Below are 23319 nucleotides of genomic sequence, written 5' to 3'. Positions count from 1 at the left end.
GGTTTATGGGCAATTTCATTTTCACTGACTACCATTTGCTTGCCGTAAATCTCTCAAGATACATTTAAAAAACGACGACAGCTCTGGGGTGGAAACTCGTAGTAGTAAAATGGGGACAGGAACATTAAAGTGATTGTATTCAAGTGACAAAAATGACTGGACACGATTTAAGCATTTTAATAAGACAGAAGCAACAGTAGGGTATGCAATCATCCAGTGTTGGCACAATACATGGAATTCTTACACTGTCACTCCCTTAAACCACAGGTGTCAAACTCAAGGGCCGGGGGGCCAGATCCGGCCCGCCACATAATTTCATGGGGACCACAAAGGCAAATCATGGGTGTCAACTTCCATGGTTCTTGTTAAAAATATGTACCAAAAAAAAAAATAAAAAATCTAATTGTCATATCATAAATAAGGCAGATATTGTAAGCATTTTTGTATTACAAAATATCAACAATACTTGAAAAACAATTACCCTTGATTTCTGATTCTAAAACTAGAAAAAATTTCATGTGTAAAAACGATGAGGCAAATCAAGATTTTTATGGTTTCAGTCATAACGGCGCTCTGAGGGAAACCGTAACTGCAATGCGGCCCACAATAAAAATGAGTTTGACACCCCTGTCTTAAAATATTTTTTAAAATTCCAGCAGCTACAGTGTTCAGCAGCTGTGAACACACACACACACACACACACACGATTAGTTCTACATACATTAGCTGTGAAATCTTAAGCTTAAAAAAATGTGTGCACTAGATTCAGCTAGGATACATAAGTGTATACACTAAAGGAAGTAATTTGGCAAGTGACCAGCAGAGGATGGGGATGCAGAAGGCACAACTGATTCCATGCATATATATATAATTATCACTGTGTGGAAGAAGTGTCCACATTTAGACTGACATTTATGGTTTATCAGCCTGTTGGCCTGACACTAAAGTGCAAGGGTGGCCAAAAATGTTCCCACCAGGATCCATTTCAGATTCTACAGTCCTTCAAGGGCCACAATAAATAATGTGTTTATTATGGAGTGCGGCCATTTATAGGCCAAATGTTGAAAGTTAACAAATTACAATTACCTTGCCTTCTAGAACAAGGTTGAGGTTTTTAGAATTGGTCAGCTATTGTGGACACGGGTTTCCCATCCCTGCTTGAGACATGCATGACCATGAAAGGCCCCTCCTAAATTGACTTTTACATGAGGTGATCAATTTTGTTTTTGTATATTCACAATTAAATCTCACAATTTAAATTTCCCTAAAGGAATTGCATATAATCTTCTGTCTATCTAACAATCGATGTCTGCAAATCAGAAGTACGTAAGGACTCTGACATGTATAAATAAGTTAAGGCTTTGGGTCTCATAACGATACAATTGAACAGTTCTGTGTATTTTGAAGTCAGGAAGAAGTAAAAGAGTAGTCAGTACCCTTACTGCATTGAAAAGTTCTGAAATCACCTCAGTGGTAGACACAATTCAGTTTCAAAGAAAATGTTAAGTATTTCTAATGTCATATCTCAGATTGGCACACACACTTCATTGGCTGGTTAAACAGGAAAAAAAATACAAGAGGAGTTCACAACTATACATCATATTTCTCATCATATTGAAGGACAATTGGAGTATATTTTGATATAAGTTACAAAAAGGACTGGAGAAGAGGCATCATTTTTGTTTCCCCCCATGTGACACTGGTTGAGTTTTAATTCAATTAGCTACTGATCTGTTATTGTGTCTTTGGTATGTGGCACTCCATAAGTAGGGCTTGTTGGCAGCCCGTATCTTTTACTGAGGCACATGCCGCCACACATTCAGGATAAGGAATGAAGACCCAGTCCCCTTCCAAAGACAAAAAAAAAAAAAAGCAAAAAAGAGCCACTAATCATGTGACTTCTGCCTCTACGGCTCTCAAAGATGTTGCTCATCTCCTCTTCGCTCCATTCCTCCTCTTCTTTTTGCCTCTTACTGTTGTGACCAAACTAAAAGCAAAGTAAGAACACAGTATAAGCATAAAAGTGAAAATGAATTAAAAAAAAAACATAGCTGTGAAATCTAGGATACAGTGTGAAATGAGGATTTAACATGACAGGAATGGGGGAATGTATGATTCCAAATTAATTGTAAGATGTAGAGATAAGAGAGTTTTTTGATACCGGCCTTATTTCATGGTACTATCTGGTACGTATGAAGGATACCAATGCCAGCAACTGACAAGGCAAAAAAAAAAACAACAAAAAAAAAAGTGATATTGAGTAAGTCCTCCTCAAAAGTAGTTGCCGCGACACTATCCAGCAAAGAACGAAAGCTCTTTGTACAAAATTATGTATCATTGTATTATTTGAAAATGTATGTATCAAAAGTACTAGTGTTATTGGGACTCTGTGTCGGTGTGTGCTGAAGAAAATAAATAAATATATAAGTAAGTTTCATTCAGCTTGTCCCTTTCGGGGTCGCCACAGCGTGTCATCTCAGATGAACGCGCATACATGTTTGGCACAATTTTTACGCCGGATGCCCTTCCTGACGCAACCCTTCCCAGGGAGTGGAGGCCCCAGTGGGATACGAACCCGCAACTCCTGGTTTACCAAACCAGTGCTTGGACCACTGAGCCTCGTGTATGTGTATGTGTATATGTATATGTATGTGTGTGTGTGTGTGTATGTGTGTGTGTGTGTATATATATATATATATATATATATATATAAAAATAAAAGGTCATAACAGCTTGTTGAAGAGATTCTTAGAATCACTTCAATCTGGGTTCAATATGCAATCACAACATTCTGTCAACCAAAGTCAGGACTTGATCGAAATAAAGTGATCTATTCAGTGGGTATGGAAAGTATTCAGATCCCCTTAAATCTTTCACGCTTTGGCGTTATATTGCATCAATTTGCTATAATCTGGATGAGGGTCTGAATACTTACTGGTGTTCCAAAAAATTAAGAATGGCTTCTATATTTCAAACCAGATTTTTTTTTTAGTCTTTTGCATGAAAGATCACAAAAACAGTCTAAAATATGACATCACTTTTTACTAACATGTATTTGTGGCAGTTTGTAATCCTTGATAGAGCACAAGATATACATTTGGGGGAGGGGAAAAAAAACAGATTGATATGCCAACTGACAAAAGTCGTGGCATAGGTTACTTGAAAAATAAAAATTTTCCCAAACATTCTAAATAAGACTAAGCGATGTGATACTCACTGATAATGATGACCACAATAATGAGTAGGACAGCTATTAGGATGGCCCACATCTGGAAAAGATAAGATTGGCAAAGAATGTCAGAAACACTTAACTCATTCACTGCCATTAACATCTACAGAAAATAAACCTCCAAAATACCAGGAGGAGGGGGTGGGGGTGAAAAAAAGATTAGATTTAATCCTTGATCTTTGGAGCCAAATCTATCTGACTTTAGATCTCAAACTTACCTTGCAGTTCTTCCACCAGTACTTCCTCTTCAGCTTGGCAGCACTGGTCTCGAACTGGGACGCTCCGGCCTGGAGTGCATCCGCTCGGTCATCCAGTTCAGATAACTTCTGGTCACGTTCCAACACTTTGTCCACATTCACTCGCATAATATCCACCACCTGCTCAAAAACACCACAAGTGATGAAGTGATTAGTTGTTTTGGGCTATAAAAAAAAAGTGACTCTCTTGAATCAAATCTCTACAACCATTTAATTGATCTATATTGGCTGTAAATGAATTACATATTTCACTATAATTTTTCAGCCAAAATGTATGTTTTAGCATTAATTAATATTTAAATTCTTTATTTGCTCTGTGATATGTTTTAAAGGAACACAAAAACAAACAAAACAATTGCTACTGGAAGAAGCAGATTGGCACAGAACGAAGAACGAGTTGGAAAGAGTTTGGAAATCTCAGGATCATTTTTGAGTTATTATTAGAGCTGCAACATTACAACTTTAATTTCTAAATTCAAAACTAGTGGACGACTATTGGCCAGTCATGTAAACTTGTTCCCAGACCTCACACGCTGCGCAACAATTCTGTCCTTTTAGGTCACGTCGTTCAGTGTGTGGCAGCCTTTGGTGGCTGAGTTGTTTTACAAAAGTAGCATTAATAGACAATAACAAACTAATAATGTTACCTGAAAGTAACTGACAGAGTGAACACACACATAACCCACATGTTCCACTGATCCACAAACCCCACTATTGCCACTCCCCTCAGACAGAGCAAGAGAGTGTAGAGGAGTGTACAAGGATTACATAACCATGGACAGTGATTATATAAGCCTGTAGCAACCAATTGGAGGCTCGGTGGACATGCTTAAAGTTGACGTTCTGCGTAGGAGGAGCTAATTTCAGCATTTAAAAAAAAAAAAAAATAGGGAAGGGCACATTGTCATGTAATTTCTGAGCACTATCATCTTGGAATATTCTCAGACATGTGAATTGACATGTGAAGTGTGTGTTTGCAGGAAACATTCCTCATAGTGACGATTCATAAAATCAATGCCAAGGGTTATGCAACTTTCAGCTCGAGACACACATCAAGAAACAGTGAGTCATTGGGTAGCCAGGAGCAGTGAGGGAGGGAAAAATCAATAGAGCCTCTGCACTGACATCACTTTCCCCAAACAAAACCAAAATTTTGTCAAAAAGCAACTTTCACTTGGCAGCGACGATGTGTGAACATTTGCATGCGGCCTAAAATTATGTGAGTACATGCACATTTGGATGGGTGTTATGAATATTCCAGAAAGCACATTTGTAGCCATTAGGTAACTATTGTGGAACCTGTGAGATTGAAAAATATCTTTTCTGAGACACCTGTCAACCTCTGATTCCTTCACCTTTAAAAATAACTTCTCCAATAGGAATCAATTCTGGCAGAAGATGGCTGATGTTCTATGTGACAGAAGAGTCTCCGCTAGGATGAAGGGCAAAGTCTACAAAATAGTGGTGAGGCCAGCCATGATGTACGGATTAAACACTGTGGCGCTGAAGAGACAACAGGAAGCAGAACTTGCGGTAGCTGAAATGAAGATGTTGAGGTTCTCGCTCCGAGTGAGCAGGTGTGATAGGTTTAGAAATGAACTCATTAGAGGGACAGCCAAAGTTGGGTGTTTTGGAGACAAGGTTCGAGAGAGCAGACTTCGATGGGTTGGACATGTCCAGCGGCAAGAGAGTGAGTATGTTGGTAGAAGGGTGCTGAGGATGGAGCTGCCAGGCAAAAGAGCGAGAGGAAGACCAAAGAGGGAGGACATGAAGACTGTGGGTGTTAGTGAGGAACATGCACGAGATGGGCTTAGATGGGAAAAGATGACACGCTGTAGCGACCCCAAACCGGGAGAAGGCAAAAGGAAAAGAAGAATAGAAATCAATTCTAATAGAACTAATCTGTTTCACAGTCAAACTGTTGGAACTTGGTATTCACGACAAATTAACACACACACACACATACGCGCACACGCACGCACGGAGGTGAGGGGGCTCGAAAAAGTCCCATGATTAGGGTTGGGCAATGAGAATCGAGAACCAATTTGAACTGGGGACAAGCGTTCCAGTTCTTTCGGAATCATTCAAACCGGTTCCCACTTTCTGCACCCATAGTCTGCTGACTCCTCAGTAGGGACAAAAACCAACGAAGAAGAATGCACACGAAAAAGTGCTTGTGCCCAACAGCAACGGTAGAAAACAAAAAGTCTTAAAATGAATGACCAGTTACCTCAATGCAAGACTTTGAATGAGATTATATTCTGCATAGGAGGCTTTCATGATGCATAGCGTCTAACACGCTCTGAACCTCTGCCACAACCGTGCTGACCTCTCTCAGTCAACCGGGTGAGTGAAACAATAAAATACGTCTATGTCAACACTGAGACAGCCAACAAGGTAAACGGTTGGTTTCACTCTTGCACAGATGGCTTTTAATGTTTATTTTACTCTTCAAACCAACATAAGCACCGATGACAGGGGGGAAAAAAGCTTAACATTGCACTAAAACTTTACCGTAGCAACTTTACATCTTAAGGAATTGGACAAAATTCACAAACATTTCACAGTATCACAAACACTAACTTTTTGCCTCATCAGTGAAAATTGCTTAAGGGCTCCATGTTTTATAGCATTTGGTTCCATCCATTAAGAAGACAAAACAAAACAAAAATTCATCCACACCATGTTACTTTTCGTGTCAAAATGGTAAGTTCCGGTGCACACCCTCCAAAATAAAAGGCTACAACTTTAAAACAGGAAGTCAAGTTAAAACTCACATACAACATATAAACCATTTAACATGATGAAACAGTCCAAAATAACTATTTCAGCAATGATATATTTAACTTTTTCCTGAACAAGAGAAGAGATAGCAAGGGTGGATGACTTCAAATAATTGGGGTCAACAATACAGAGCAATGGAGAGTGTGGTAAGGAAGTGAAGAAACTGGTCCAAGCAGGGTGGAACAGTTGGCAGAAGGTGTCTCATGTGTTATGTGACAGAAGAGTCTCCGCTAGGATGAAGGGAAAAGTTTCTAAAACAGTGGTGAGGCTGGCCATGAGGTACGGATTAGAGATGGTGGCTCTGAGGAAACAACAGGAAGCAGAACTTGAAGTAGCAGAAATGAAGATGTTGAGGTTCTCGCTCAGAGTGAGCAGGTGTGATAGGATTAGAAATGAGATCATTAGAGGGGCAGCAAAGTTGGATGTTTTGGAGACAAGGTTCGAGAGAGCAGACTTCGATGGTTTGGACATGTCCGGAGGCAAAAGAGTATGTTGGCAAAAGGGTGCTGAGGATGGAACTGCCAGGCAAAAGAGCGAGTGGAAGACCAAAGAAAAGGTTGATCGATGTTGTGAGGAAGGACATCAATTCTGTGGGCGTTAGTGAGGAAGATGCACGAGATAGGCTTAGATGGAAAAAGATGACATGCTGTAGTGACCCCTAATCGGGAAGAGGCCGAAAGGAAAAGAAGAACAAGTCAATTGAGTTAGTTCCACACAAAAATTGCCTTTTAGGTTCTAGTTTTGATATTGATACTGGTTATAAAGAATAACGAGTCAAATGTTAATTTTAGTCTATGTTGTGGGCTGCAAAGAAACAACGTTCATAATTGGGGCACCCTCTATTAAAACCATACAATTTTTTTTTTGGGGGGGGGGCCATCCCCCTAAAAGAAAAGAGTTTGAGAATCATCTGGAACTGGAAGCGCTCAAATTCAAACTACGCCCAACCCTAGTCATGATACTGAAAGGAAGGAAAACAAGTTTGACGTGCACAATTGTCATACCTCATCGACCTGGGCTTGGGTCTGCTGCAAACGCTTGTTGCTTGACCCTGCGCCAGAACTTTCTGGAACCAAACCTGACCTGAAAAAAACATAAGATTGAACATGATAATATTACTAAATAGATAGATAGATAGATCATATTAAACAGAGATCTCAAGCATAGCTGTCACTGGCAATATTTCTAAACAAACACAATCAGTAGAAAAATGGATGAAAATGAACTTGTCATCATGATTCATCATTATTTAAAATCTATGGTTCTAAACTTTGTACACTATGCCTTACAGAACATACAGTACATCCCTCCGTACTGCACCTTTGATGCTGCTATAAGCAAGGAAAACAAAAATTTACAGTGGATTTTACTCACAGCATGCTCTGCTGCTATACATAATCTGATGTATCGATTTCTGTATAGGTCAGCAGGTCCAGAAAATTACTTAATCCAGTCACTCACATTTGAAAACTGTATGGGTGTGGTCAGTAACGCCCGCAGATATAAAGTTCTGGGTATGGTCCACCAGCCATGCCCGCAGATATAAAGTTGCGGGTGTGTGTTCTGTTTGTAATTATGAGTGTATCCCTTTAAGAGAAGGGGGGGGGGGGAAGTAAAAGGAGACGTGTGCTTCCATGTTGGGAAAAAAAAAAAAAAGAACTTGGGCTGTGGTTCACTGTGCTGGATCGGTTTTCATGTCCGTTTTGAGTGTGTGACAAGTGTTGCAATTGCGCAGTGGTGCAAATGAGAGGGAACATTGCAAGACTACACAAAATAAGTAACGTCTTTCAATATCTATGTAGTTCTACGCGTAACAAACTTTACACGTGCGATTTTCCGTGCTCGACTGTGCAGATTTGAGAGTGTGGTGGCGCGTGGGCGCATGCGCGCCCAGCAAATCATAGTGACTGCTTGATCAATGCTCTTGTCAACCCCGTAGACAGCTCCATCAGATTGTATTCTAAGCAGTTGAACCACTGGCAAACCAGTCCATATGTTGGACCCTGAACTTTTTAAAAACTGTTATTTCTTCATTTATTATCATTACTGTTAATATTTTCTTTTTAGTTCTCCATTGAACTGTTTTCTTCACTCTGTGATATGGACTCCCTTGGGTATGAAATGAAGAATAAAGGCCCCTCAAAAAATAAATAAAAACCTCTAAGTACCACCATAATGATGGACATTAAAATACATGATATAGTTGAAAAAACATGGAAGCGGCTCTATTCCTAAAATATATCTGTTTATTATTGTAAGACTGTAACAGTATAGAAATTTTGACCATGTAACTGCAGTTATAGAAAAGAAAAATCTGTACTTAAATAATGATCAAACTTATATACAGCTGTTCAAAATTAAATGCTAATGTATGGCACTAAACTTAAGTTAAATCAAATTGAACTGTGCTTAAAACGTTTTTTAAAAATGCTGGATTTAAAAAAGGGTTTTAACAGACCGCGTAGCTGCAAGCTTCATTTTAGTATGGTGATTGTATTTCACGTTTTAAGTGTAATTTTTATTTGTATAGAATTGTGTTACTTGAAGAATCCACACTTTTGACTGTCCCTCTTAAATATTTTGGTAAACAAAGTGTTTAGAAAAGCACTGGCTATTTCAAGAAAATGCGCTCTGTCAAATCCATTAGTAGCACAAATTAATAAGTAAACATGTGACATTGGATAAGGCCTAAATACAGCCATTATCGTGTCACCACATTCCTGCTCGACCTGGTTGGATAATTTGGCACTTCGAAGCAACATCAAAAACACATCAAGTTAACCAGTTAAACACTGCGAATGACACGTTTCCATTTTGCAGCTAATCTTTTCACTTAATGTTGACTTCTAATGCTGAAAGGTAAAGATTTTTTTGTAAACAACTACACAACCAAGCTTCGGTGTACTCTGTTTTACGTGTCGTCTTACTTTTTAATGATTTCCTTTTCTTTTAATGGTTATCGACAAGCTAAAAGTTAGGAAGCGGTTTTGACGTTAAGAAGCTAACAATTGGGTTAGCTGTTCAAAGGTGCTAAATCATGCAAAATTAAACTCAAGTTAGAGCCAGTGAATGTTGGAAAGGGGTCAAACGTAATAAAAACAGTTTGAATAAATCATAGAATTACTCGATGAAAACGTGGAATGTGTAGTGCTAACGTATAGTAAACTTGTTGGAAAAGAGCCTGGTAACAATCTAGCACTTGTTGCATGCTAACAGCTATGTTTTGGGCGTATGCTTCGTTCTATTATTCGAGAAACAACTAGATCAAGTTTTCTGCCCTTGTTTGACCCAACAACACAACCGAAAGCTAAGGCGTCCGTGTACTATAGAGTATTAAAACTTACATTGTGAAGCGAAAGTTACTTTATCTTGCACCGGATGTTTCTTGTCTATCGCGAGTTCGAATGCAGCGATTGAGTCTCTCTGCAGATGGACTGGGAAATCGGAGCATCAGCGTTCTCAGGCGTTAAAAAGGGAACTTCAGCGCCCCCTCAAGTCGACAAAACTCACTTTGAAAATCTTCGTGACAGACCTAAATAAACTAACCCCTGTCGCTACCATTTTAAAAAAGTGATTAGTAAATAAAATATTCATTAATTAAACAAAATTGACGGAAATGTGTGATATCGGCTTCGATTCTCTCTAAATCGATTGCCGATGAACTCGTTGAAAACCATGCGTACTTCTGATGTTGGTGCGTTTGTTCATGGTCTTGATTCGGGGGAAAAACAAGGCGATTTTAATTGTATGTGACTTTGTAGTGTTGACATAATGACATTTTCGGATTCCCCCACCCCACCCCCCACTGATGATATTTTTACGGGGAGTACCTAAATGCAACACCGAAACAACGGTGGCGAGTAGAATAACGCATTCAAGACTTTAACCTTTAAAGCCTAGGCTTTAAAGTTTCAAGCATTGCGAATGAAGGACCAACTGTAATATTGCAATGGGCATTCACCCTAATCCCAACGTTAGTGTATTAAAAGTATATTTCAGTTGTGTCCAGTGTTTTTCTAAAAAGACAATTCTAACCTAATGTGTTTTCTGTTGGCCAGAGCATCTTCAAATCACACCTCCCATGTTCTCTCATTGTGTGCATTGCAGATTGGCTCACACCCGACTCTTACAAAATCTCACAGTATTTGTAGCATTGAGATTATAGTAATTACTCCCCCCCCTGTCCCGTGAACGTGTATTTTCTATATAATATGAAAACATAACTCTTTGTGTGGGTTTAGTTTAGATAGGCTCTGTTTATTCTTGTGATCGAGACGACAAGTCTACAATTTATGACCAATTTATGCAGAAAATAAAAAATTCCAATGGGTTTACATACATATTCCTCCCATTGTATCTATCAGCCTCCAATGACAATTCTTTTGCCTATTTTCCCATCTGCTGCATCCTCTTGGAATTCACTTGGATGAATGTTTTTTCTGTTCCTTTTGGGAAAAAAAAGTCAAATGCTTTCCATCTTCTTGACAGCACTCTTAGGTTTTTTTTCTCAAAAATATATCAAACAGCAAATGGTTCCATTTTACCATTAAAATAAGAAAGAAGATAGACTCACGCCCAGATGAAGACAGACAGACAGACACAAACAGACACAGATGAAGGTGGCCATGGGTCATACATTTGAAAAAAAGCACGAGTGTATTTACATGATACTAAAGTAAATAAAAACAATAAAATAAAACTCGTAATTGCGTGTTAACATTGAGGGATGAGACTCAACGTATGTTTATACTGGTGTACAGACAATGGCACCGCCTAGAGGTCACAGGTTTAACTGCTTGGACTCCATTTTAAATTACGTTGGACGTGATGTTTGGCCTCCAGCTATTTGTCATTTGATTTACGTTACAAGTGGTTCTCTGAAAGTGAATGTTTAAATGATAATCATGCAACGTAAATAGCGCTTATTTACAATTAATTTCATTTATCCAATATTGTATGGTCGACCCACGTTAGTTTAAGTCGTCCCTTGCTTTACGCATCCCATTTTTATTGCTTTCGGGAGTGTAATTTAGGTTAAGATAAAGGTTACGTTGCCAATTAGCTTTTTATAAAATAACAAAGAAATTACGAGCCAGCCAGGAGTCGAACCTAGAATCTTCTGATCCGTAGTCAGACGCGTTATCCATTGCGCCACTGGCCCGTTTATGCTAGAATGAAACTAGAGCAGATTATTACATGTGTGCCTCTACCTGATGGTGTATTTTTTATGTTTATGCTAGCAAGTCATAACCCAATCAGGTTTTGTTTTAGTACTGATTAAAAAACGACAAGGATTCTGACAAGGTTATTCTTCTGCCTCTAGTAGGTTGGAAATCGTTGGGTGCAGAGCTTATTGCGAATCAGATCCTTGCTCGACTTGTACTCCTGTACTTTTAAAATAATTTTTAAATGTGTAAGGAAGGCGACGGGTCTTTTCCCCCCAAATTTTGAACCGCGACAAGCATTCAAATCGCTCATCTCCCGTAGTCAATGTTATAAAATGTTGTCAGAAGAGGGCGCCATTGGTATCTCTCCAATTCATTGCTGTCCTGCCGATTTTAAAACGATTTCCAGCCTTCTCGCGTAGACTGTACAATTGTATTTGTGGCGAAATGGCAATTTTTAAAGTTCCCTCGAGAGGTTGCGTGCAGTGATTTATTTCGCTCCGCCTAAATTTGAATGTGAAAGTGGAGGGGAAGTGTGTTGCTGCAGCTCAAGAGAAGGCTGAGCCTCCTCCTCCATCACAGACAGGTATCACTTGGTCGGAGACCACGCAAGCACAATCGAGGACTTCACGTTTGTTTTATTTGTTTGTGGCACATCCAAAGCGCCCGGATGATTCGTTGAAAGCGATCATGTCCACTGCATGAGCGCACTTCCCTTACTTTGCAAGTTCCCTCCATCTGCAGCTCCCAACTCCCCGCGTGGTACCATGTGGATTATTCTGGCTTTTCTCCTGACTGCGGCTGGTCCAGAATGGAGCGAGGGGTGCCAGCTGCCCCACGACTGGAGACCTCAGACGGAGGCGTGCCGTGCCGAGCTGGCCGAGATCATTGTGTTCGCTAAGGTGCTGGCCCTGCACCGAGAGACGTACAACTACCTGGCGTGGCAGAGCCCCACCGACCTGCTCTACATGGCAGAGATTGAACTGCTGTGCGACCAGGCGTGGGGTAGCATGCTGGAGGTCCCCGCGGGCTCCAGGTTTAACGTCACAGGCCTGGGCTACTTCTCCTGCTTCTCCTACAGTGTGACCCCAAACAACAATTACTACTTCTTCCTAAAGTGAGTTATCCTTCTCAATTGATGGATGAGTGCTGAATCAATCAATCAATCAATGAGACCATCACATGTAAAATCCATGCATCTGTGTCAGGGGTGAGCAAAGTGTGGCTGGCGGGCAACAAACCATTTTGGCAAAAGTGGTCCAAATGTTGCCCGCATTTGCACAAAAACAGTTGGTTACTTAAAACCCACCCATCCATTTTCTTCACTGCTTATCCTCACGAGAGTCGCGGGGAGTGCTGGAGCCTATCCCAGCTGTCAACGGTCAGGAGGCGGGGTACACCCTGAACTGGTTGCCAGCCAATCGGAGTGGTTACTTAAAATATATTTATTCATTTATTTTTGGGGTATCCATCCTGCCATTGGCTGGCAACCAGTTCAGGGTGTACCCCGCCTCCTGTCTGATGACAGCTGGGATAGGCTCCAGCACTCCCGCGACTCTAATGAGGATAAGTGGTTGAGAAAATGGATGGACAGATATTTTTTTGGAAGACATTGACCACAAATGCAGCAGTAGCTTGACTTTTCGATTTGTTGCATGACTAATAATTTCTAACAGCACCACAGCCAGAAATTTCAAGGGAGTCGGCCGAAAATTCAATGAAACGCTCAAGACAGCCAAGGTGTCAATGACGATGGGGTTGTGGTTATACTGGGAGTTCTTTTGGTGGGGGTGATGGGCGTGATGGGGACTGATCGATCGTCAGCAGACTTACTTCTAAGGCTAAGGTCTATGCCTTTGGCCACTGCCCAGGTCACATTACACCTGGGCCTTTTGCCCCTCCCACAGGTGGTATGGGAAATTGGAACCACGTTATCCTTTCAGCCTGGACCGCCTGACTCCAGAGGGGGGCTTCAGTGACCCGCATCTGAGCAAGGGAAAGGGTCTTCCAATATATTTAACATCATAGGGGTCTTTTGGGCGGCACGGTGGGTCAGCTGGTAAAGTGTTGGCCTCACAGTTCTGAGGTCCCGGGTTCAATCACGGACCCGCCTGTGTGGAGTTTGCATGTTCTCCCCATGCATGTGTGGGTTTTCTCTGGGCACTCTGGTTTCCTCCCACATCCCAAAATCACGCAACACTAATTGGACACTCTAAATCACCCCTAGGTGTGATTGTGGGTGTGGCTGTTTGTCTCTATGTGCCCTGCGATTGGCTGGCAACCACTTCAGGGTGTACCCCACCTACTGCCCGTTGACAGCTGGAATAGCAGCAGTTGCCACTTGTGAGGATAAGCGGCAAAAGAAAATTGATGGAGGGATGGAAGGGTCTTTTGAGTTGTGCTCTGTTTGCCATTCACCTAAGAGTTGTTTGCCACGGGTGCTCCGCTTACAGTATTTCATAGGATCATTGGGATGCACAAACCCATTGTTTGATTGCCACAAATGTTTGTGTAACAAGCAACATCATGTTGGTGGAAGATATTGTGATCGTTTTTTTAATTGTTGTAATAATTTTGTTTTGCAACAAACAAAAAAATACCTCAGTGCCACTTGTTAATTTTCTGCATCTTTTTAAAACTTGTTATAACCTTTCAGCATTGTAGGTTTTATTTTGATTTTTGCGGGACTACCAAATTTGCCTACTCCTGAAATTACAGCGACGCAGTGCCTCCACGGTTGGTTTGTTTTTCTCTGTGGGGAAAAAAGGTGAATCCTAGGCGCTCGTTTATTTACTCAAGGGTTTTGTGCAACCGATTAATTGGGTGATTAATTGGGGCACAGTGTCTATTCCAAAGGTGATCGGTTTGAGGAAGTATGCGATATCAATCACTATGAGAAGTACTCATAATATGGTCAATATTTAGATGAGTTTGACTCAGTTGATTGATTGCCTTTAAAATGCCTTTGGAAGCTTTGCAGTGAGCAAATTTATTTCTCAAATCCAGGAAAATGAAGTCATTCATCTAAAGTCCTAATTGCATGTCTATCCTCCCACTGTACTTACATTCGATGAACAGATTGCCTGATATATGAGAAGCATTGTCGGTGCAGTACACATAGATGAAGCAATACTACTGCCTTCATTTGGCTCCATGGATTTTATGCCACAGCCATATTGGAGCCGGAGAAAACAATCTCGCTAAGAATATCTGAAGAATGTTGCGGTATGCAGTCCAAACAATATAAAGTACTCCCATCAGTCCAGTATATGTTAATTAGTGGGTAATCTTTCAACAAAGAGCAAACATTCAAAATCTACATGTGGAATGTATGTGATTGCCCAAAAGTCCTTGAATTGAAGTTTCTCCGTTCTGTTATTTTCTGCTCCACAACAACTATTCAGACCTTTGGCATAAACATGATTAAGGACTCTCAAAGGACTCAATCAGTAAAGCTCACAAAAACAGAGCACTGACGCCCTCCTCCTAAAGGCCCATCTCGGTTTCTATGAACTGCCATACTTTCCACAGATATGAAAAAGAAAAAAAACAGCGCAGCTTGTGCTGAATGTTAAAACTTTGCACGAATGCAGATACAATTATAGCGACAATCAGAATCCCAAACGTTGATAAAGCCCCCAACTTGCAGACCCAACACTGATGAAAGCCTGCGCTTCGTGATCGGGAACATGTGCTAACTAACAGGTGTTACCAATTTCTCCTTCCCGTGTTGTGTTTTTTGCTCGCACAGATGAGATGTCAGATATTGAGAAGGGGTGCTGGAAAGCATTGCTGGTGTGCAATGTTTTGCAGTCTGCACAAAGCCAACAACAGCAGTGCATTTTTATAGTACATCACACAGACGGACATGTGCGAACATGTGGTTGGACAACACTTTTTCTTCCCTCTGTTGTTTTGGTAAAAAAAAAGAAAAAAAAATCAATGCTAATGTTATCTGTGACAGCCACCATAATAATGCACATTTGTCATTTGTCACCATTTATTAGGTCTAATAGAGCAAAACGATGCCAATTCCTCCTCCGCAGAACCTCTCAAAAATAAAGAAAGTAAATTCGTCTTCATTTTTTTCTGCAATAAGGTAACATTCATGAACAGTAAAATCAGATTATACTTTTAAACATCCTTTGGATGAATCAGAAGGTCTATTAGTATCGCGCTGATGGGAGGAGAGTAAAAATAACATCACATACCACAGCATGTGTCAAACATGGGGCTATCACATGTAGAACGGTGGAACTCCCTCCCACTTATTGATGGTGACTGCTGACAAAAGTACCAGAGCTCTACTCCCTGCTCAACCAAATGTTACATAACTAGATTGACACCACTTGTTTGAGGCAGCAGTTAGCAGACAAGTGTTTTAGTTAAACATTGAATTGGGAACAGCTTAACTTGAGACAAAGCCTCTTTTGTTTTATTCTTGAAGTACAATTTAATGCAAAACAGGCTTAAAGATGTCAAATAAATTTTGCACAGTAAAAACGGTGATCGCAACATGTATCTAAGTTTTGCACACATGTACGGGGCTATGTCATGTTTTGACACATATAACCATAGAGGGGCGGTACGGTGGACCAGCTGGAAAGTGTTGGCCTCACAGTTCTGAGGTCCAGGGTTAAATCCTGGCCCCACCTGTGGTGAGTTTCCATGTTCTCCCCGTGCCTGCATGGGTTTTCTCCACGTACTCCGGTTTCCTCTCACATCCCAAAAACATGCAACATTAATTGGACACTCTAAATTGCTCCATAGGTGTGATTGTGAGTGCGGCTGTTTGTCTCTATGTGCCCTGCGACTGGCTGGCAACCAGTTCAGGGTGTACCCTGCCTACTGCTTGTTGACAGCAGGGATAGGCTCCAGCACTCCCTGCGACCCTTGTGAGTAGAAGCGGCAAAGAAAATGGATGGATGGATAACCATAGAGGAATGTTCAGGACTCTGAAGTTCCTCATAGTATACTGTTATTGTTATACAATTATGCTGTTGTAGAAAAATGGTCGGAATGTTCCTGGTAAATTGGAAAAATTGAAATGATCAGGTTAACTAAATAGTTCATTGGGAACTAAGGGGTCCATAAAAACACAAAAAGGTATGTCTTGCTCATTGAGTGCCGTTAGTGAATGTGTCTTTCCTCTAAATTTGGTCTTTATTCATGCAATATAGGATAAGTGGGTATAGGTTTCAATGTCGAAAAGTCATCTAAAATGTCAGATTGAATTTAATATATTCCGCAATCGAAATCAAAACAAAATCAATGCATGGCCTAACGCAAAACCCCTACCTGTCCAGCCACATTCAACTTCGTTACTAGTGCCTTGTTTAATGAGACAACAAAGTGATGAAGTTCTCATTCTCATCACAGTCTTCAGCGGACAGCTATTTCCTGTCCAACGAACCGCAGAGATTTAAAAATAGTTGCTCCGATCAATCATGGGCAAATATTCCCAAGATAGGGTGAACGCAGCCAAGTATGGACAAGAATGCTGCCGCAATCCCACACGGGATCATTAAATGAGACAGACTGAGTGTGCTGTCTGGTTCTCATGTGCACTGTAAAAACATTAGCCTATATGTTAACCCTTAAATATTCTATATTAGAAGAATAGCAAACATAAGTCAAACAGTTTGGAAACAAATGCTGATGAGACATTTTTGGGTGATTCTTGTACTGGATTTGTGTTGTGTAACTATTGCTGTGAAATCAATTCTTACGCAGTTCTCCGGTTGCTATAGTTACAACTGATCTTCAACCTTTTAGACATACACATACACCCACTTCATCTCTTGAGTAGGCAGTTTTAAGTTTTTGGGTCTTCTGAGGAGTGGAGATGCTCTCCAGATTTCCATACTTCCTCACTCGCACATTTGTGTGCTGCTATACGTTAATCACACTCATAAATCGCCTTCGGTGGGAGAGAATGGAAAAAGGAAAGCGTGTACAATATATATCTTTCTTTCTTGCCATGCAGGATGGATGAAAACTACAACATGGTTCCCCATGGGGTGAACTTCCAGGACGCCATCTTCCCAGACACAGCGGACAACCATCGCACATTTGCCAGCCTGTTCCAGTTTGCCAACTGCACGCCTGGTACTCAGGTCCATAGCTTTACCCCTGAGTGGGAGGCTCAGGAGGACAGCAGGGTATGTAGACAGCAAAAAAATAAATAAATAAAGGAAAGTTCTAGCCCGTTTGATTTCGTATGCCATTAGCTGAACAGGACACTCTGATTCAGCACATTGGCGTAATGAATAGAATGGAATAAACCATAATTGCTTTGATTCTTGTGGGGGCACAGAGGAAGATTCAAGATTATATGCTTTTGTTTAATGAGGAAGCTTGCTGCAACTCAAATGCGGTCCCAAATCTGGGAAACCGGGTAGACATTTTCCGAGGTTTGGCGAGACAAAGAAACCTCAATGTTTTAGGGGGGGAAAAAAAAAATCGACTTTGAAAACATAAAACATCTTGGTCTTGCGACCTCCATGGTTTTCTGTTTGTTCTATTGGTTAATATTGTTTTAAGTGCAGTATGAGGGACACCTTATGTAGAATTATGTCATGTAGACATGCTGAATGTTAGGGTCACTATCACACCTCTGGTGTTCTCATCGGAATTACATATCAATACACTGCTCTGCAAACTGCAGTGTGTGTAAGAAGTGGTTAAAGTAATACAAAGTAATTACTTTAAGATGGTGTGATTTTGAGTGCGAATGTCTCTATGTGCACTGCAATTGGTTGGCAACCAATCAAGGTTGTGCTCTGCCTCCTGCCCGATGACAGCTGGAATTGGCTCCAGCACTCTCGCAACCCTCATGAGGATAAGCAGCTCAGAAAATGGATGGGTGGATTAATGTCTCTTATTTGTCCATCCACCTTTGGAAAAAGACTCAATGATAGAGCTCAAAATTGGTCTTCTGTATGATGTAATTCAAAGCTTGGGTACAATTTGACATGCTTGTCCCATCCCAAGGAATTGACTGAAGTTTCTAAATACGGAGTCCATGTATTTGGCTGTTTTTTTGTGTGTGTTATTTGTTATGTATTTATAGTTTCCACTGACTCACCACTGCTTGTTCCCCTCAAATAAGCTAAAACATTTGGCGTGGGCCCTCTCATTTTGGTCTTCTTCTGTCTGTTTCCAATAATTTTCTGACTTCCTATGAAAGCAGAACTCCACCACGGGAAAAGAGCATTTTAAACACAGTTTGCATTTCCGTTAATAGCAAAGATTTGGGGTTGCGCAGGTCTGTGATTGTAATTACAAAGTGATATTTTGCTGCCTCCATTGGTTTCTCAAATCATGCTCCAGGTTAGATTTCCTCCTTGAGAAAATAAAAGCAGGATTGGTTCAGGTCATGTTTCGTACATGCAAGTCATTACAATGCATGTATTTGCCTTAAGATGTAACACCAAACTGCATCAGGACTCAAACTTGTAGTGGCGGCCCCACCATCCACACAAAGGGAACATTAATGGCTGCCTTTGGCTTCAGTTAACGTACTCTAACTAAATTTGTCTCCAAAGCAGGACACGCGTTTCGCCTCAAAACATGTACTGTATCGTTCCACTTAGGAAAGACGTCAGTGCTTGCAGATTAGTGTTCTGTTCACAGCGTACTGACATGTAAACACAGACATGTTAAATGAAGTAATTACCCCCTGTGGCTATGCAATTAAGGAAAAAACTTTTTTTTCCTTAGAGTAAACATTTATTCATGCTTAAATGATGTGCATGCAGTTTATACACTGCAATGATTTATATCTCCCTCTATGTATACATACAGGATGAGTATGTATGTACAAATATACACTGTATACACAATTCACACACAAATCATACAAAACATATTTTCATCTTCAAACTATTAAAATTGAATAATTCATTCATTTTAATATAAGAATTCATTTTTCACGAGTTTGTCAAAACATTTTAATTATGTCGATGTGTGCAGTCTAGATGTGAGTGCTTGGGCTCACACGGCAGGGACACCAACTGCTTTGCAGGATCCGTCCTATCTCCACACTTCAACCTTTGCATTATCAAGTTTCACAGTCCTTTCGTATCCCAGTAGGGTGTAAGTAATGCCACATGGTGTTTGGCCACAGTTCCATTGTTGCAGGAAATGTAGCCACTAGTGATGTGGCCCTGCAGCCAACTTTCTGCACTTGTTATTTAAGGGCAGGCAATTTGCATGGCTCACCTACATGGAAGGAAATCCGCGCTCGGGCAGAAAAATCATACAGTGTGAAGCGGCTGGAGAGCTTTTGTTTTGTTGTTTTGTACCTAACAAAAGGTTTGGGCGGGTACGTGGCCTGTAATGGGGCTGTCTTGTGTCACCATCTGCCTTGAATCACATTCATCCCACGGAAAAAAAGAAAAGAAATACCTGGAGGTCTGAGGGATTCTTCACCTTGGCCTCTAAAAATGTAAACTCTATAATGTAGCATTTTTGATGCATTCTTAAAGTTACCATCTTAAATATCGCATATACGGTGCAGTTAAATAGTATTTGTAAAAGTAATTGGCACCCCATCTTCCCCAAACCGCTAAATCCTGAATAAACTGTGGCTAATCACATTTATGGGAAAGCTGAGTTAATTCTGACTGACCACTCCCGAGTCTGATTATCGCCAGACTTGGACAGCCTACAAAAATCCCCCAAAGAGCACAACAATGCCTCATACCAGAGGCCTCAAAGGAACCCAGGACAAAATGTAAAGAACTGCAGTACTCCCTTGCCTCAGTTGAAGTCATCGTTCATAACATGACGTTAAGGAAAGGGGACAGGGCAATCCATGGCAGTAGTTCTCTCCCTTTTCACGTTTTCAGCAATTCTGAAATCAGGTTACAGGGTCTTTCAAAGAAGCCTGCAAACAGGACTTCTCACAAGATGTGTTGCAATCCCACAACTTGCACAACAACATGTCAGAAATGTCTACCGCTCGTGTAGGCCTACAGTACCTCGGTTTAAACTTACGATCACTAATTTCCCGCTGTACTCTGCATGATAAGGAACATTCAGGAAGGAAAGTGGCTTCTCTTCTTCCATCAAAAGTATGTGTTTGTTTTCCTCCAACAATGCAATAAACTACTCCCACAAATCATAAGTAAGTATTCCACTTTTTCCCATTGCCGAAAAAAGTCGAGAAATTCTTCAATTTTTTTTTCACCAACTACATAATTGCGACTGCGTTGACTGAGTGCGCCAAAGGTGTAATCGAAGAAATAGGAACAGGATATCGTGCAGACATTGCATCACCAGTTGATCTTTCTCTACACCGACTGCATACGTGGGGTGTTTTCCACCTGCAGGGCCAATTCCGTAAGAGTCTCTGCTACCAGCAACCTCAAAAATCTGGCCCTGACATTTTCAGAATTGTGAGGGAGCTCCCGTCATGTCATTTTCAGCTTGAAAATAAAACCACACTGTGTTCCTCTGCCATCTTTCAGTGCTCTTGTTTACATTTTCTTCATTCCATTTTGTTTTTTTTCCCACTCACAGTTGTTGTGCTCCACGGTGCAGAAGGCTCTGTTCGAGGAGGAGGAAAAGGTGAGCGTGCTCTCTCAGAAGGTGCGTTCATTGGAGAAGGCCAATGGCCACCTGCGAGAGAAGGTGAAGACCATGAAACGTCTGCTGCGCCAAGCTCAACGAGAGACGGACAAGGAGCAACAAACGCTCAGCCTCAAGCACCTCTATACGTCGAAGACGTCCCGAACGCATCCTCATCAGGACACCACCCAGGATCAGAAGGAGCCGCCCCTCAAGAGGGCGCTGTCAAAAAAGTTAAAGTAGAGCTAACTTCTTCAACTCTTGCTAATGATCCTGCCCAAAGTCTGTCCAAAGATGATAAAGCTTTAATTACAGTATCCATCATAATATGCTTATTCCATAAGAATCATCATATTGCAATAAGACGTTGCTGAATTTAGCACTCCATGAATAACTTCAGCTCGTGAGTCCACTGATGATGATCAGATTTCCCTTAGCGATACCAGAAAGAGAAAAAAATGGTGTGAATGAACAACGATGACACAACTTGTAGCTGCCACACAACACCACATTTTCACAGTTGGATATGAGCGGGGTTGTTGTTTTGTGACTGAATTGAAACCCGAAAATTCAACTTCCACATTTAATCCGTCTGGGACCAAACTGTTAGTTTCAGGGGCATCACATCAAATGAGCGGGCTAATATTGCCGATTTTTTTTTTTTTTTTATGTTTTTGGTCATGACTGTATGCTGGTCATGCAAATCACTTCTATTGTTGAATAAAAACATTAAATGTATGATGTTTGGAATTACATGTACTCTATGTGATGGGGACGCATAATACTTTTTCTTTTTCTCTTATTTTTGAATCTATTTATGTAAAAAAAAAAAACTTTTGTAAATCTACTCATACATACATATAGTGTCATTTTGTTTTTGAAAACAGGGTGCTGAGCACCTATTCATTTGAACCAATGGTCAAAGATGGCCTTTTTGCAAGTCACAAAATGTAATTTGTCATTTTCAAAAAAATAAAATTTTTGCTTTTCTTTCTTTTTTCATTTCGTTTATCGGTTGCCTTTCCTGCCAGCATAATTATTTGTGCACATTACCCCTGCTTTCATGGTTTAAATGAATAAATCAGCGTTAACATCACCTCCTTTGTTGTTTTTCCATTCATCTGCCTCAAACACATTCACTGTGTTTCACTATGATTATTATTAACTTAATGTCATAAACATGAATAAATCAACAAGCTTTGGATCCACATTGTGCGCAGCTGTAAAAGCAGACCCACATCTAATAAAAGTGTCATGCCACACCCCCCAAAAAATGTTTTCAAATAATTTGGGCTTTTAAGGTCTTTATCCACTGTATCCTCACTACACAGAAGATGATTTTCTAATATAGGATCACTTTTTAAAGTTATCAATGGTACACTATCATCTGTGACCTCAGTAAGTCTAAATGAGTCTTACCATGTAAAAGGGTAATGGCCAAAAAGAAAAAAAGTGAATGTTTCAATCTCCATCTTCATCTCTAAAATGTGCTTTGGTAACGACACCTGCATTTCAAGGTTTTGAACGCAATGTAATGAGTTAGTGAAAATACATCAAGAGGGATGCTCACTTAGCACCGTCCCGCTCCCATTTGTGCTTGCAAAACAACCTTAAGGAAAGCAGGCCTTATTTTGACCTCCTCTGTTGAAGATATTGTCCACTTCAGGCACTTTGCGGAACCACAGGACCTACTGAGTGTTCCAGTCTGATTTTTTTAGGACATGACAAGAACCAAATGGCTTCCATATGCTGATCCTGCGCTGAAGGATCGAAGAACGAGAAGCAGGCTTAAGATGGGAAGACGGACAAAAGGAAACATTTAACAGGCTGTAGTGGGATTGCCCTCCGCTAAAGCGGGATGGGAAGAGACATTTACAAGCCTTTTTCTATCTTCTCATTGGAATCCTTAAGCAAAGATTGGAGATATCGCTCTCTTCTGGGTTGTTCTTTGTTCTCCCTGTTCAACCTTTGCCAAGCTCGCCTGCAGCCAAGTGTCAAAATCACATGGAAGTGAGCCAAAGATGATAAACACACACAGCTCTCTCAACATAAACCAGCAGTATGCGCTGCCAAGCTGCAGAACACATGTTAGCCAATACCACTCCATGCTGGTGGTCTCCGACACTGGACGGGGGTGTTTTTTCAAACCTGGGTTTATTTTATGTCTTGTCTTAGCTTTTCACCTTTCTCTCCGGCTATTGATCATATCTGATTTGTCCTTTTGTTTTGCTTCTCCGCATATTTTGTAGACTTCCAGTCAACTACTGCATACGTGGGTTTCCAGTGCCCGGGGCGGGATTAGGAAATGATG

General features: G+C 40.7%; 2 protein-coding genes and 1 non-coding gene across 4 annotated transcripts; 1 reads left to right on the top strand and 2 right to left on the bottom strand.

Annotated features, from left to right (window-relative positions):
• Positions 1–161: 161 nt before the first annotated feature.
• Positions 162–9772, bottom strand: vamp3 (vesicle-associated membrane protein 3 (cellubrevin)). The gene is made up of 5 exons (XM_061833290.1): positions 9615–9772; positions 7275–7353; positions 3448–3606; positions 3218–3269; positions 162–1987 (listed from the first exon to the last, which is right to left on the bottom strand). Coding segments are annotated over exons 1-5 (309 nt in total). The 5' UTR covers positions 9617–9772; the 3' UTR covers positions 162–1970.
• On the top strand, positions 9056–22087 carry ccdc3b (coiled-coil domain containing 3b). 2 transcript variants are annotated; one of them, XM_061833289.1, is made up of 4 exons: positions 9056–9129; positions 12180–12552; positions 17422–17596; positions 20961–22087. In XM_061833289.1, the coding sequence occupies exons 1-4, from the start codon at positions 9120–9122 to the stop codon at positions 21249–21251; spliced, it is 849 nt and encodes a 282-aa protein (XP_061689273.1). In that variant the 5' UTR covers positions 9056–9119; the 3' UTR covers positions 21252–22087. The 2 variants fall into 2 exon arrangements, with proteins under 2 accessions (XP_061689273.1, XP_061689272.1); XM_061833288.1 differs by lacking the exon at positions 9056–9129 and having other exon boundaries at positions 11842–12552.
• trnar-acg (transfer RNA arginine (anticodon ACG)) lies at positions 11359–11431 on the bottom strand. The gene has a single exon. It is a non-coding gene; the product is annotated as a tRNA-Arg (tRNA).
• Positions 22088–23319: the final 1232 nt, after the last annotated feature.

Source organism: Syngnathoides biaculeatus, chromosome 10 (assembly GCF_019802595.1).
Source record: "Syngnathoides biaculeatus isolate LvHL_M chromosome 10, ASM1980259v1, whole genome shotgun sequence".
Lineage (NCBI taxonomy): Eukaryota > Metazoa > Chordata > Actinopteri > Syngnathiformes > Syngnathidae > Syngnathoides > Syngnathoides biaculeatus.
Note: the sequence above shows the minus strand (reverse complement) of the source record. Positions and strands in the feature narration are given on the sequence as shown.

Coding starts and splice junctions, on each gene's coding strand:
- ccdc3b (XM_061833288.1), top strand. CDS start 12,137: ATGAGCGCACTTCCCTTACTTTGCAAGTTCCCTCCATCTGCAGCTCCC. Junction 12,553..17,421: donor AATTACTACTTCTTCCTAAA/GTGAGTTATCCT, acceptor CTTGCCATGCAG/GATGGATGAAAACTACAACA. Junction 17,597..20,960: donor AGGCTCAGGAGGACAGCAGG/GTATGTAGACAG, acceptor TCCCACTCACAG/TTGTTGTGCTCCACGGTGCA.
- vamp3 (XM_061833290.1), bottom strand. Junction 3,607..7,274: donor CCCAAGCCCAGGTCGATGAG/GTATGACAATTG, acceptor GTTTTTGAGCAG/GTGGTGGATATTATGCGAGT. Junction 3,270..3,447: donor ACTGGTGGAAGAACTGCAAG/GTAAGTTTGAGA, acceptor TATCTTTTCCAG/ATGTGGGCCATCCTAATAGC.